Genomic DNA, 16,483 nt, shown 5'->3' with positions numbered 1-16,483 from the left:
CCGTCGCGATATAACCTTCGTGGTTGAAAACGACGTTAAACACCAAATAAAGAAAGAAAGAAAGATCTCCAGACGTTTTTTTCATTTTTTTGATAAATGTCTTTGATGACGTCATATCCGGCTTTTCGTGAAAGTTGAGGCGGCACTGTCACGCTCTCATTTTTCAACCAAATTGGTTGAAATTTTGGTCAAGTAATCTTCGACGAAGCCCGGACTTTGGTATTGCATTTCAGCTTGAAGGCTTACAAATTAATTAATGAGTTTGCTCATTAAAGTTGTCATTAAAATCGATTTTTCGCAAAAAGATTTAAAATTGATTGCATCGTATTCTTCATCACATTCTGAATCTAATAATATATACATTTGTCATGTTTACCCTTAAAATGTGATCACAATTAACGAAAATGGATTAATTAGTCTTACGATCAAACTTTAAGAAATCGATCCAAAAATGATTTCATCTTATTCTTTATCATTTCCTGATTCCAAAAACATATAGATATGATAGGTTGTATTCAAAACAAGCTCAGAAAGTTACACCTTGTGTGTCGGGGTAAAGAGACACACCAGGAGAGGATGGATTGATGTTTTGTGTGTCGGGGTAAAGAGACACACCAGGAGAGGATGGATTGATGTTTTGTGTGTCGGGGTAAAGAGACACACTAGGAGAGGATGGATTGATGTTTTGTGTGTCGGGGTAGAGACACACTAGGAGAGGATGGATTGATGTTTTGTGTGTCGGGGTAAAGAGACACAATAGGAGAGGGTGGATTGATGTTTTGTGTGTAGGGGTAGAGACACACCAGGAGAGGATGGATTGATGTTTTGTGTGTCGGGGTAAAGAGACACACCAGGAGAGGATGGATTGATGTTTTGTGTGTAGGGGTAAAGAGACACACCAAGAGAGGATGGATTGATGTTTTGTGTGTTGGGGTAAAGAGACACAATAGGAGAGGATGGATTGATGTTTTGTGTGTCGGGGTAAAGAGACACACCAGGAGAGGATGGATTGATGTTTTGTGTGTCGGGGTAAAGAGACACACTAGGAGAGGATGGATTGATGTGTTGTGTGTAGGGGTAAAGAGACACAATAGGAGAGGATGGATTGATGTTTTGTGTGTAGGGGTAAAGAGACACACCAGGAGAGGATGGATTGATGTTTTGTGTGTAGGGGTAAAGAGACACACTAGGAGAGGATGGATTGATGTTTTGTGTGTAGGGGTAGAGACACACTAGGAGAGGATGGATTGATGTTTTGTGTGTCGGGGTAAAGAGACCCACCAGGAGAGGATGGATTGATGTTTTGTTTGTTGGGGTAAAGAGACACACCAGGAGAGGATGGATTGATGTTTTGTGTGTCGGGATAAAGAGACACACTAGGAGAGGATGGATTGATGTTTTGTGTGTAGGGGTAGAGACACACTAGGAGAGGATGGATTGATGTTTTGTGTGTCGGGGTAAAGAGACACACTAGGAGAGGATGGATTGATGTTTTGTGTGTAGGGGTAAAGAGACACACTAGGAGAGGATGGATTGATGTTTTGTGTGTAGGGGTAAAGAGACACACTAGGAGAGGATGGCAGACCTGTTTACCCTTACGATTTTGGCGTAATTTATTACGATTTTCTGCAAAAAATACGCCATTCCGCTATCCGTGTCAAGACTACGATTTTCATAAATAAAAAGAATTAAATTTTTTTATTTTTTTTATTTTTTTTTTATTTTTATTTTTTTACATCAATTCACATGTTTGGCATTGTTTTTTTTCAAATGGCAAAATGGGGTGAACAAGCACAGGACTGACCAGAGATCATGTCTGTCTGATGAGACGCTGGAGAGCCTTATTCTAGTGGTGAAGTCTCGCCCTCACTCATTCGGCAAGCGCAAGTACAGTAGAGAAGCGCTTGACACACTGAAAAAGGCCAACTACGAGCAAAAGAAAAAGAATCAGTGATGCATGTGCTTTTGATGTGATCTTCTTTGAAATTATGATGACTACAAAAACTGACTGATGTGTTTTGTTTGTGAATGATGGATATATGTGCATGATTGCGTTTCGCAGACACAGTTGTCATGTGCGTTGTAATTGGCGACGAATGCTGGATGATTACTATTTTTGTGCCAGGATTACTATTTTTGGGGCTGAGCATTACTCCAAAACACTTATGGGGGTAAACAGGTCTGGGATGGATTGATGTTTTGTGTGTCGGGGTAAAGAGACCCACCAGGAGAGGATGGATTGATGTTTTGTTTGTTGGGGTAAAGAGACACACTAGGAGAGGATGGATTGATGTTTTGTGTGTCGGGGTAAAGAGACACACCAGGAGAGGATGGATTGATGTTTTGTGTGTCGGGGTAAAGAGACACACCAGGAGAGGATGGATTGATGTTTTGTGTGTAGGGGTAAAGAGACACACTAGGAGAGGATGGATTGATGTTTTGTGTGTAGGGGTAAAGAGACCCACCAGGAGAGGATGGATTGATGTTTTGTTTGTTAGGGTAAAGAGACACACTAGGAGAGGATGGATTGATGTTTTGTGTTGGGGTAAAGAGACACACCAGGAGAGGATGGATTGATGTTTTGTGTGTCGGGGTAAAGAGACACACCAGGAGAGGATGGATTGATGTTTTGTGTGTCGGGGTAAAGAGACACACCAGGAGAGGATGGATTGATGTTTTGTGTAGGGGTAAAGAGACACACCAGGAGAGGATGGATTGATGTTTTGTGTGTCGGGGTAAAGAGACACACCAAGAGAGGATGGATTGATGTTTTGTGTGTCGGGGTAAAGAGACACACTAGGAGAGGATGGATTGATGTTTTGTGTGTCGGGGTAAAGAGACACACCAAGAGAGGATGGATTGATGTTTTGTGTGTCGGGGTAAAGAGACACACTAGGAGAGGATGGATTGATGTTTTGTGTGTCGGGGTAAAGAGACACACCAAGAGAGGATGGATTGATGTTTTGTGTGTCGGGGTAAAGAGACACACCAGGAGAGGATGGATTGATGTTTTGTGTGTAGGGGTAAAGAGACACACCAGGAGAGGATGGATTGATGTTTTGTGTGTAGGGGTAAAGAGACACACCAGGAGAGGATGGATTGATGTTTTGTGTGTAGGGGTAAAGAGACACACCAGGAGAGGATGGATTGATGTTTTGTGTGTCGGGGTAAAGAGACACACCAGGAGAGGATGGATTGATGTTTTGTGTGTAGGGGTAAAGAGACACACCAGGAGAGGATGGATTGATGTGTTGTGTGTAGGGGTAAAGAGACACAATAGGAGAGGATGGATTGATGTTGTGTGTGTAGGGGTAAAGAGACACACCAGGAGAGGATGGATTGATGTTTTGTGTGTAGGGGTAAAGAGACACACTAGGAGAGGATGGATTGATGTTTTGTGTAGGGGTAAAGAGACACACTAGGAGAGGATGGATTGATGTTTTGTGTGTCGGGGTAAAGAGACACACCAGGAGAGGATGGATTGATGTTTTGTGTGTCGGGGTAAAGAGACACACCAGGAGAGGATGGATTGATGTTTTGTGTAGGGGTAAAGAGACACACCAGGAGAGGATGGATTGATGTTTTGTGTGTCGGGGTAAAGAGACACACCAAGAGAGGATGGATTGATGTTTTGTGTGTCGGGGTAAAGAGACACACTAGGAGAGGATGGATTGATGTTTTGTGTGTCGGGGTAAAGAGACACACCAAGAGAGGATGGATTGATGTTTTGTGTGTCGGGGTAAAGAGACACACTAGGAGAGGATGGATTGATGTTTTGTGTGTCGGGGTAAAGAGACACACCAAGAGAGGATGGATTGATGTTTTGTGTGTCGGGGTAAAGAGACACACCAGGAGAGGATGGATTGATGTTTTGTGTGTAGGGGTAAAGAGACACACCAGGAGAGGATGGATTGATGTTTTGTGTGTAGGGGTAAAGAGACACACCAGGAGAGGATGGATTGATGTTTTGTATGTCGGGGTAAAGAGACACACCAGGAGAGGATGGATTGATGTTTTGTGTGTCGGGGTAAAGAGACACACCAGGAGAGGATGGATTGATGTTTTGTGTGTCGGGGTAAAGAGACACACCAGGAGAGGATGGATTGATGTTTTGTGTGTAGGGGTAAAGAGACACACTAGGAGAGGATGGATTGATGTGTTGTGTGTAGGGGTAAAGAGACACAATAGGAGAGGATGGATTGATGTTGTGTGTGTAGGGGTAAAGAGACACACCAGGAGAGGATGGATTGATGTTTTGTGTGTCGGGGTAAAGAGACACACCAGGAGAGGATGGATTGATGTTTTGTGTAGGGGTAAAGAGACACACTAGGAGAGGATGGATTGATGTTTTGTGTGTCGGGGTAAAGAGACACACCAGGAGAGGATGGATTGATGTTTTGTGTGTCGGGGTAAAGAGACACACCAGGAGAGGATGGATTGATGTTTTGTGTGTCGGGGTAAAGAGACACACCAGGAGAGGATGGATTGATGTTTTGTGTGTAGGGGTAAAGAGACACACCAGGAGAGGATGGATTGATGTTTTGTGTGTCGGGGTAAAGAGACACACTAGGAGAGGATGGATTGATGTTTTGTGTAGGGGTAAAGAGACACACTAGGAGAGGATGGATTGATGTTTTGTGTGTAGGGGTAAAGAGACACACCAGGAGAGGATGGATTGATGTTTTGTGTGTCGGGGTAAAGAGACACACCAGGAGAGGATGGATTGATGTTTTGTGAGCAAGGGGAGGGGTGTGTGTTTGAGAGGCGACGGACAATGGAATACTTGTTAGAACAACGGAAAGATCAAGAGTCCCATGACCCTGGGTCAGATTGACTGGACGCGTGGATAGCTCACAGGCTAATTGAGGTTTTCTTTTTATTTTGTGTTTTTTGTGTGTGTTGTTGTTGGGGAAGAGAGAACAAGAAGCAAGAATGAGCATTTGACGAGGAGGATAGAAATGTGGAGTGGGGACGCTAACGTTTTCTCTTAATTGTGTGTGTGTGTGGCGTGTTTGTTTGTTTGTGGTTTGTTGTTGTATTGTTGCTGTGATGGCGTTTGGGTTTGAATTTGTATCTGTGTGATAGTGATGGGGGGGGGGTAAAGATACGGAATAACTCCCCCCCTCCCCCCCATTTCTAGGCACATCTCAGTGTCTTTTTCTCTTAGCCACCCACCCCCCCCCCCCCCCCCACCGCGTCCAGACACGCTGTGTTTTGCACCAACGGGGTCTGTGTGTCTGTCTGTGTTTGGTTGGCCTGGGATGACCTGAGAGGGTTGATTGCTTAGTTGTCCCAGCAAGTAGCACATTGCTTATCAAGTGAACAAGCAGTGAGCTACGGTGCTTGAGTGTGTGTGTGTGTGTGTGTCTGTGTTTGTGTGTGTGTCGTCTGCGCCCATCTGAGTATGTCTGTGGCTGTGTTTCATATATATAGCGCAAGTGCGCTTATGAGAGAGAGAGAGAGACAGAGACAGAGACAGAGACAGAGAGACAGAGAGAGAGATGATTCGTGTTTGTGCGTCTATCACGTACGTTACCTTTTGGTTAATAAGACATAGCCCCGTAGTTTACAACCGCTGTGTGGTAATGGACCATTCCTTGATGTTTAAATTGTGGCACCACCTCAAAGGCTAATTGTTTCTTCTCTATGTGTTACAGAGGAGTACAGACCGGTGTCAAGATGGAGGCGGCAAGACGCCACGCCAAGGAGGCGGAGGAGGGCTTGGAGGATATGATCACACTCAGGTAAGGCGTCAAGTCACAGGGGTTTGGATGGTATGATATAGGGCGTGAGCGTAGCATTGGTCATGGGGGTGGAAACTGGGGTATTTCTGACTTGAGAACCGTTGCCCTCTTGATCAGGTTGCTTTTTGTGTTAAATTGTTCACCTCAGTTGAAGACGACAGAATGTATAGCCAAAGCAAATCGATACATTATGCTCTCCCTGTCTTTTATTTTGTCTGGTTTTACTTTATTTTAAAGCGAATCGCCATAGCATGTCCTATTTTGGTCCACTCTGACTATAACTCAACTACCAGCCTGGTAGTCGGCACGGTTGGCCTAGTGGTAAGGCGTCCGCCCCGTGATCGGGAGGTCGTGGGTTCGAACCCCGGCCGGGTCATACCTAAGCCTTTAAAATTGGCAATATAGTGGCTGCTCCGCCTGGCGTCTGGCATTATGGGGTTAGTCCTGGTTGGTCCGGTGTCAGAATAATGTGACTGGGTGAGACATGAAGCCTGTGCTGCGACTTCTGTCTTGTGTGTGGTGGACGTTATAATAGCAGCACCGCCCTGATATGGCCCTTCGTGGTCGGCTGGGCGTTAAGCAAAACAAAACGAACAAACCAGCGCGGTAGTGAACGACCACCGCTTTGACGTAAGGACCATTTTGGGTTCCATCTTCCATGTCACTGCCGATCCCTCTTGTGGAGATCTTTACCTCAATGCTGAAACAGATTAAAGATGGTACTAACAATGCTAGTAACGGAATGAAGTCAAATGAGATAGCAAGGTCACGCAGAGCTAGAATTAACTGAAGTCTACTTATGAGTTATCATAGACTTTTGAAGTCAGTCTTCACAGATAGACGATTTTAGGAGATAACTTTGTCGCGTTTGTATGGGTTGTGCGAGAGTGACCTTTACTTGCAAAACCTCTGCCAAACATTGGACACTTCCGTCGCTAGTGATTGGTCCCTCGAATGTTTGGCAGAGGTTTTGCAAGAAAAGGTAACTCTACCAGACGGAGTTATTTTCGGAATTTGTCTTTTGTCCAATTTTACAATGAAACTGTGATGATAATTATACGTGCTTGTCACGCCGAGTTTTGTATAACCCAGCGACTGTGTTTGAGCGTTGCTTATCGTGAAAATGTTGCCATTGCAATCTTTACGTTGGCTAAGCTGGGAATCGTAACATTACGTATACGTTTTCAATACTTAGTGCGTTTTATGTGTAATCACCATTTTCGCTTGCAACCCTCATGTGCAGAACTCGCTGTAAAAAAGTGCTTTTACGTTGACGTGTTCTTCTTCTTCTGCAATCATGTGCTGAAACTCCCACGTACACGTGTTTTTCACACGAGTGGGTTTTTACATGTATGACCGCTTTTACCCCGCCATTTAGGTAGCCATACGCCGCTTTCGGGGGATGTACGTTAACGTCGTAATGCGTTTACGATATATGTACAGGCAGGCTCAGTTTCTTCGTCCCTTTATCGTGCGTGTTTGACTGAAAACGACGAAAGATCTCTTGAGCCATGATCGCTTTATTTTTTAACCGCCACTGTTGACCGCGCCAAGCTATAGTTCTTAAGTTAGTATCGCATTGCCATTGTCGGGGAATTGTTGTATTTGTTCTGGGTCTTTAACCCGGCCGACTTTCTCATGTTCAGTGACCATGATACAAGAACTAGAGCGAGACGACGCAGGTAGTACAGGGTAGTAGCAGTGCAGGTGCTGTTGTAGCGGTGTTAAGTGACTGGTAGGCTGGTTCTCTCCTTAAAGTGTATGTTTCGCAGCTATCTTTTTGTATCAGGTTTTGCTTTTTACTGTATAATTTTCTTAGGGTTGTGAACTTTGAACAGCTGCCGCTTTAACGCGGAATTATATACGGAAAAGATAGGCACAGAAAAGTTGAAAATGAATAGTTACTTAATGGACCTTAAAAATAAAGACCAGTTGATAACAAATAGATACGGAGAAGTCGAACGTGAATTGAAACAAAGACTATTGACACACAGAGAAGTCGAATATGAAAATATACACAGAGAAGTCGAAAATAGTTAGAAACAGAGAAATCGAAAATAAGGAAACACGGAGAAGTCGAAAATAAAGCAGGATCAGAGAAGTCGAAAATATAACAGATCTAATCAGATAAGTTGAAAACGAATAGACACAGAGAAGTCAAAAACAACGATTTTAGAGAAGTCAAAATAAGCAGATGCAGAGAAGTTGAAAAATAATATATATATACCGAAAAATCGATTTTAGATCGATATAGAGAACTCACGAATAGACAGATACAGCGATAATCTGTCCATGCACTTCTTAGAAACATAAGAACATCCTGCACAATTTCACTAAAGGGTGAGAAAAGCTGACACTTCAAACAATCAACAGAAGCAAACATTATTAAGCAACTCCTCTCTGCTTTGGGTGAGCCTCTCAGCGCATTCGAGCATGACACACACAGGAAAGAAGATAGAAAGAAGACTGAGTCTGTTTTGGTGAGCCTTTCGGCGCATTCAAGCATGACTCTAGCAGAGAAAAAAAAATAGAATGGAGACTAGATTAGACTGTTTAGATGAGCCTTTCGGCGCATTTGAGCGTGACACAAGCAGACAGAAAGATAGAAAGAAGATTGTGACTGTTTCTCAAGCAGGAAGATTGATCAGTAGAGACGAAACGACGGAGCCCAAAGACGTACAGGAACTACTCCTGCCACTGTTCATCCCGCAATCTATATTTTATGCCATGTTGCTCAGTATAGGATTTTCGCTGCCGGTGAAAAAGGGAATGATCTAGCTGGGTTGATGGAGTTGAAATATATATAGCCTTGTTTGTTTATTGTGGCGAGGTCAGGAATGAGACTTCAGAATTTGATGACGCTGATGGGACGTGTTTTTTTAGGACGGCGAAGAAAATGAATTTAGAAATTAATTAACAATTAAAGAAATCACTAAAACGGCATTGCCTCTGAGCGTCGAGGGATCTCCGACAGTCTTGTTTGAACATCCGGTCAATCAACTATGCAGCTAAGTTTCTGGTTTTCGCCCACAGGCAGAAACTGTGTTCTATAGTAAAGGGAACGTCTAGCAATTCAGAAAAAAAACTGACTGTGAGGACGGAACGCCTTATGACAATTCAACGCACAGACAAACAAACCAATTAACAAAAGAGCAATAGAACGAACAAAGATTACAACGAATTGCAAACTGGGCTTCAATGTGTTTAGTCCAGTCTGCTGAAATGCGTAGCTCAGAATGCGCGGACATTGTTCTAACATTGCTTGTTTTGCCATTCATACCACGCAAGAAAGGATTCCGATTCCCGAGGCTAGTGAAGTATTCTCCATCACCGTCTTAGTTACCGCATTAAATAAAAAACGCTGGCGCTGGACCCGAGTACTCTTCAGACTGGCTCGCTCCCCCAGTATGAAAGTTTTTGTCTTGTGCACGTGGATTTAAAGAAATTTTTTTAATTTATTTTACACAATTAAAAAAATTATTAGAGTAAAATAAAACATTAAAACGTTCATAATAAACAATAGTAAACAAGAATTTAAAAAAAAAAAAATAAAAAATAAAAAAATAGACCGCCCATGCCGGGAATCGAACCCGGATCCCTTGGATTTAAAAAAATAAATAAATAAAAAATAAATTTTTTATTTATTTTACACAATTAAAAAAATTATTAGAGTGAAATAAAACATTAAAACGTTCATAATAAACAATAGTAAACAAGAATTAAAAAAAATTTAAAAAAAATTAAAAAAATAGACCGCCCATGCCGGGAATCGAACCCGGATCACTTTGGCCATAGACGGACGTGCTACGACAACTTTACTATAGTTGTGCGCCTTGAATAGTGTCGCTCTCTCTCTTTCAGTCTCACCGAGACCAAGCACTGTATTGTAGTTTCTTTGCCGAGACCAAATGCGGCTGGCTTGCAAATCATGCTTTTCTCGTCACTCCGTGACGTGTTCGGCTGAGGCCGCTCAAGTCTCCCCTTTAGTTCAGGCTGTTCGCAAAGCGACCAGCCTCCCACCGCAAAAACTCCCCCCGTTAAGAGTCGTTTTGGTGGAATATTTCGCATTTAGGTCCCAGGTAACATTATGAAGTTTTAATACGATCAATCGGACCTATTATCAAGTTAGTGTATCAACTTTTGAACGAACTGCGCCCAGTAGTTTCCCAGCAATAAGCTGTTAAGTCCAGACAGACAGACAGACAGACAGATACACACACACACTTAAAGTCTGCTGGACCCTAGTACTGCGTACTCGGGGATGAGTATCTGTTTCGACATCGTAACCTACATACATAAATTATGCAAATTACATTCCCTTTACGGCTTTTGTGTATCAGGTCGATGTTCTTATATTACCAAAGGCATTTTAAGTTACCCTACTTGTTTGCTACTTTGTGACCAACCTCTTACAAGGAAAATACTGAGTGTCAGATTACGATTACTGTAAAAGATGTAGTGGAAAAGCTATGGCGTGAATTTGTCACTATTGTGCATTATTGTCATTCTGATGCGATTATCGACACAACGTTGAATTCCACGTGCTCGTTTACGTCGAGTATTGATAGTGTTCTATCTTAAGTTACATCTTGTTGTCTGTAGTGTATGAATAAGTAGGGCGGGGAGGGAGGGGGTAGGGATGATGATGATAGATGGTGTCTTCTTTGTCGCTTTGTCAGCAGTTTGCTGCGATACAAAAATTGTGTTTGTTCTTTCCTTGCTCAGTATCACAGGAACATTCAAGGGGAACATAAGACCGACATGCTTATAGACATAAAAGTCACCAGATTCCGAGCTTGTGTAAGTTAGTGATGTGGAATTCATCCTGTCAAAGCCATTTTAGTATGCGTTTTTATAAGATGGGGGTAGGGGTGAAAGTTGAGATGATAGTGGTAGGTATTTGTTTTGGTTAGGGAGCAGGACCCAGTAAGTTCAAGAATACAAAATGGAAGTGACGTCATAACGTTCAGACGCTACATTAACTTCCGAAGTCAGTTGTTGGGCTTTAGACCTTGAATTGGATCAAACTGGATTGGGTTTTTTTTTTTTTACATGACGCTGCTCCTATTTCATTACTACACGAGTGTGGTGGATTGACGTTGTCTGTGTTTGCATGGGGCGCCGTTTGTCTCCCTTGTTGATGTCATGTCATTCTTGTCTCTCTCGTGTCGTCTGCACCTCCCGGACCAAGGCCATCAGTTACGGAATCGTGTCTAAACTGCTCCTCTATCCGCATCCCCCCTCCCCCCTGCCAAACCCATCAACAACAACAACAACAAAAGTGACTGTCGTACGTTGTAGTTGATACCATACGATGTCTGGATCTGAGGTGGGTTTTTCCCTGGGTTCCGGAAGCCTTCCCTCACACGCCCCCCCTCCCCCCCCCCCCCCTTACCCGGAAAATGTATATTTTTTTCTTTCGGAGACACCCAAAATATCCTTTTAAATGGAACACTTTAACAGAATTTAACACCAGACCCGTCGCATGTCCAGCTCCTGTACCTCACCCTAATTTTGGAAGCCCCCAAATTCCCTCTCACACACTAGGTCCAGACCGGACAGTGATAGTGACTGTTGGAGTTGTTACAAATCGTGGCATACTCTTCTTCTTGTATCTTTGCATGTGTCCCGCTGCTTCCGTTTTTTAGGAGGGATTAAAATTAACAAGTGGCTCTATCCCATCTCCCCCCCCCCCTTTCCCCGTCGCGATATAACCTTCCTTGTTGAAAACGACGTTAAACACCAAATAAAGAAAAGAAAAGAAAGAAAGGAGGGATTAGTTCCACTTCCCCTTAGTTCTGTTACAAGCATTATGTGTTCCGTTCCTTGTGTGCTGCGGACGGGATTAGCGAGTTACTTTTGCTTGAGTACTTCCTGCATACATGTCTGGGTTTGCATTTTGTGGGAACAAGGAAAGGCCGTCAGTGGTCATATTACTATGTAGCTGTGGTCATATTACTTTGTAGCTGTGCATCCCATCTCCGCTGTCGGTGCTGTCATATTTATGCAGGTGGCGAATTGAAATAAAATACAGCAATATGCTGAAGGAAAAGCTGGCCGAGATACATTACTGTGACATGATTGACATAACAAAACCACTGATTAAAACTACAAGAGAAAATATAAGTTGTACGCCCCACAGCAAAGCCATTAGGGGCATGTTACACGGGAAAACCCGGCTGTGTATGAAAAAAAAATGCGGGGGGGGGGGGGGGGGGAGGGGGGGGATGTAGACAGCTGGCTGCCGGCTGCTAGAGGAGACCTGAAATGGGCTAGGGACCGGGTTGGGTCGTCTTGGGTCAGTGCTGAAATGGTTACTTTATTGGCTGTTGGCCGAACGGACACCCGGGCTTCATATTTTTGCATGCATGTATTCGTGTTTCCAAGGCCTGAGGCTTTCGCTGTGACCCTGGGATCTTTATCGTGCGCATGCGTGCACACGGGGGTGTTCGGACACCGAGGAGAGTCTGCACAAAGTTGACTCTGGGACACACATCCCGCGCCGAACTTGGGGGTTGAACCCACGCTGATAGTAACAACCGGTTTTAAAGCCAGCGCCTCTACCGACTGGGCAAACAATTTGTTGGGGTCAAGAAGTTCCATGGAGGGCGGGGGGTATGGAGTAACACATAGTGTTTTGCTCAGAACATTCCCACCCAAGCAGAGCCGCGCTAGGGGTACGCATTACCGTGAAGCTGGCAGTCAGTGCTACCAAATGTCGTCTGTGTCTACCACTCGGTGGTGACTTAATGTGGGTCTATGTAAGCAGATGCCAGCGCAAGCAATCTGATGCAGAGTCAGGAGGCGGTTTGGTACAAGAGAACCTTAGAGGCCACAGCCTCGGCCGTCTAAGGGATCTGTGTGTCTGGAGGCACATTTGGTTTCTGAGGTTCAAGCGGAGCTGTTGCCTCTGCTCCCAAGTTCCCGTGTCTGGGGGCGTTTTTGGTATGGAAGCAAACCTGTAGGTTGGGGCCTCTGCCTTTCAGGATGCCAGGACTACAAAATGTGTGTCTTGGGACACATTTAGCTTAAGATTCCAGAAGTGGATCTGTGCTGTGCTGGGTCTGCTGCAAGCACACTAGAACCAGCTCGCAACAGTTGAGGTGAACAGATTGGTGACCAAGACCATCATCGGTTTCTCTCCGAGTGATGGGTGTGGGCGGAGAAAGTCTCCCAGACTGAGGGCATTCTCCCTTCTGTAGCGGATGAGACTAGACATCTCTTCCTTGAGAGTGTCACAACCTTCAAACACGTGTGTGAGGTGTCCAGTCTTGCCACACTGACAGAATACCAGTAGATGCGGCTGCTGACCGTGCGCAAGCGACGCAACAGGCTCATGGGTCTCGGGGGGAGTGGGAGGTGGTGCCCTTTCCTATTGTAGGGGAGGTGTATCCATCCTCTCTCTTCACATGTTTGTGACAGTGTCTGCTCTCTTTCCTCTCTTTTTAGCTTGGCTAGCAGCAGTTTGGCTTCCTGGCAGGAGAGCCGAATGTCTGTCACTGGCATGGTTGACATAGCCGCTGCTTTTGCTGCTCTGTCCGCCATTTAATAGTAATACAATAATAATGCATACTATTTATAAGGCGCGTGTATCCAGGGTTTAAACCCTGCTCAAGGGGCTGTACAATCATTGGGGGGGGGGGGGGGGACAAAACTACAAGTAAAGAGACAGGTTCAACATTTTCCATTCATTGTTCTCGTCATGTTGTATTTAATACGATATTAACTAAACCACTGAATAAAACCAAGTTTAACAAGAAATTCCTCCGAGGTAGGAAAAACACCCCCGTTGGTCAAAGGGAAATAACCATTCTCACTGCCACCAACTGAGAAGGTTATTTCCCTTTGACCATTAATATGTGCCTCTATAAGTCCTTGTAGAATCTTAATCCACCAATAACTCCCTAACCGTGTGTTTGACTGGTCCCAATTTTTGTAGGGACCGTCTCAGGAATGTATAGAACCTGTTCACCAAGTTTGGTGACGATCGGTCCGTTCATTCTTGAGATCTATATGCGAACACAAACAAACAAACAAACACATCGATGTCCCTCTATAAGTCCTTGTAGAATCTTAATCCACCAATAACTCCCTAACCGTGTGTTTGACTGGTCCCAATTTTTGTAAGGACCGTCTCAGGAATGTAAAGAACCTGTTCACCAAGTTTGGTGACGATCGGTACGTTCATTCTTGAGATCTATATGCGAACACAAACAAACAAACACATCGACCGAAACCTATACACACCCCTATACCGGGGGTGTAAAAACAAAACAAAACGCTTGACAACAACATCAAAACAAAAACAAAACAGATTGATCATACCTGCAAGGGCTTAGAAACATCTGCGACCTGTTGTGCGTCTAAATATAGAGTTTATCCATAAAACATGAGGTATCGACCCACAGAGCACGTCTTTACGAAACGCCCACGTCCCCGATGCATTGGATATTGGCTTGCCTGATCACATAGCTCAACGATTAGTTCATTGATAGAATTGTCCGTCTTTCAGTTTTTAACATTGGCGCTCATTTTTCTGTCTGTCTGTCTGTCTCTGTCCCTCTCTCTGTCTGTCCCTCTCTCTCTCTCTCTGTCTCTCTGTGTGTGTCTCTCTCTCTCTTTTCTCTACCATCCCTCTATCTCTCTCTCTCTCTCTCTCTATTTCTCCCCTTCCCTCTGTCTCTGTCTGTCTGTCTGTCTGTCTGTCTCTCTCTCTCTCTCTCTCTCTCTCTCTCTCTCTCTGTGTCTCTCTCTCTTTTCTCTACCATCCCTCTATCTCTATCTCTCTCTATCTCTATTTCTCCCCTTCCCTCTGTCTGTCTGTCTGTCTGTCTGTCTCTCTCTCTCTCTCTCTCTCTCTCTCTGATGGGGGTTTCTTCATCTCTCTCTCTCTCTCTCTCTCTCTCTCTCTCTCTCTCTCTCTCTCTCTCTCTCTCTCTCTCTCTCTCTCTCTCTCTCTCTCTCTCTCTCTCTCTCTCCCTCTCTCTCTCTCTCTCTCTCTCTGATGGGGGTTTCTTCATCCAAAAAATATATATAGTCTTTGGCACTTTTTAAACAAGTCGCGTAAGGCGAAAATACAACATTTAGTCAAGTAGCTGTCGAACTCACAGAATGAAACTGAACGCAATGCAACGCAGCAAGACCGTATACTCGTATACTCGTAGCATCGTCCACCGCTCATGGCAAAGGCAGTGAAATTGACAAGAAGAGCGGGGTAGTAGTTGCGCTGAGAAGGATAGCACGCTTTTCTGTACCTCTCTTCGTTTTAACTTTCTGAGCGTGTTTTCAATCCAAACATATCATATCTATGTTTTTGGAATCAGGAACCGACAAGGAATAAGATGAAAGTGTTTTTAAATTGATTTCGAAAATTCAATTTTGATCATAATTTTTATATTTTTAATTTTCAGAGCTTGTTTTTAATCCAAATATAACATATTTATATGTTTTTGGAATCAGAAAATGATGGAGAATAAGATGAACGTAAATTTGGATCGTTTTATAAAAAAAATGTTTTTTTTACAATTTTCAGATTTTTAATGACCAAAGTCATTAATTAATTTTTAAGCCACCAAGCTGAAATGCAATACCGAAGTCCGGGCTTCGTCGGAGATTACTTGACCAAAATTTCAACCAATTTGGTTGAAAAATGAGAGCGTGACAGTGCCGCCTCAACTTTTACAAAAAGCCGGATATGACGTCATCAAAGACATTTATCAAAAAAATGAAAAAAAAAGTCTGAGGATATCATACCCAGGAACTCTCATGTCAAATTTCATAAAGATCGGTCCAGTAGTTTAGTCTGAATCGCTCTACACACACACACAGACACACACACATACACCACGACCCTCGTCTCGATTCCCCCCTCTATGTTAAAACATTTAGTCAAAACTTGACTAAATGTAAAAAGCGAGGTGGCCTCTCCCTTTTTTTGTAGTAGTAGTAGTAGTAGTACTCGTCTTCGCCATCGTCGTCGTCACCGTCGTCGTTGCGATGTGTGGGTCTAAAGATAGACCTTATCAATAAATGATTGAGGGATCGACCCAATGGGCACGTCTTTTCGCCACACCGTGCCACGCCCTAGAGGAGCTAGATATTGACCTGCGTGATCACAGTCTACATCAATAGAACTTTGAGTTTGTATAGTCAGGCTTACAAGGTCAACATACAATTCTGAAAGTTGCCCACCCCCCCCCCCTCTCCCCCCCCCCCTCATTTTATTTGGCAAACCCGTTCAGTCAATATGTGTATAAGCTTGGTAACATCTTTTCATGGTGTTAGTTTTTATATCAAGAAATGTAATTATTTTGGTATTTAAAAAATGCTGATTGTCACACCACGTTTTCATTAACAGTATTATAATTTGTCGAGAAAAAAATATTTATCGCCAAAAATGCAATATATATGCCCAAACCTGGGAATAGGCAGACCTATAATAACAACAGAAACATATTTTCACCATTTGTAAACTTTCACTTCCTTATTCCTCGTCCTCAAACTTAAGCCCAGGTCACACTGTGACAAATTTTGACGGTGAACTACAACGATTTGGGATTCGGGGAGAAAATCGCCGAGGTCGTTGTGGTTCGTATTGCTTCGATCTTGTTCGGCCGATTGTTCGCAATCATTCGTGGCAAACATCGTTGTGGCAAAATCGTAGTAACTCGTTGTGGTTTCGCCAAAATATTCGTGATAGTGGGACCTTAGCTTAAGCGAGCGATATGGGTTAAAGGACG

At 43.7% G+C, this 16,483-nt stretch overlaps 1 protein-coding gene across 3 annotated transcripts in view; it reads left to right on the top strand.

Annotated features, from left to right (window-relative positions):
- LOC138957663 (unconventional myosin-XV-like) overlaps positions 1-16,483 on the top strand; it is a 225,759-nt gene that overhangs the window by 38,809 nt on the left and 170,467 nt on the right. For all 3 annotated transcript variants that reach the window (XM_070328742.1, XM_070328746.1, XM_070328738.1), the window contains exon 3: positions 5,658-5,744. In XM_070328742.1, the coding sequence (XP_070184843.1) occupies positions 5,680-5,744 (65 nt within the window). In that variant the 5' untranslated portion in view covers positions 5,658-5,679. The remainder of the gene's footprint in view (positions 1-5,657; positions 5,745-16,483) is intronic.

This window comes from Littorina saxatilis, linkage group LG2 (genome assembly GCF_037325665.1).
Source record: "Littorina saxatilis isolate snail1 linkage group LG2, US_GU_Lsax_2.0, whole genome shotgun sequence".
In the NCBI taxonomy this organism is placed as follows: Eukaryota; Metazoa; Mollusca; class Gastropoda; order Littorinimorpha; family Littorinidae; genus Littorina; species Littorina saxatilis.
Note: the sequence above shows the minus strand (reverse complement) of the source record. Positions and strands in the feature narration are given on the sequence as shown.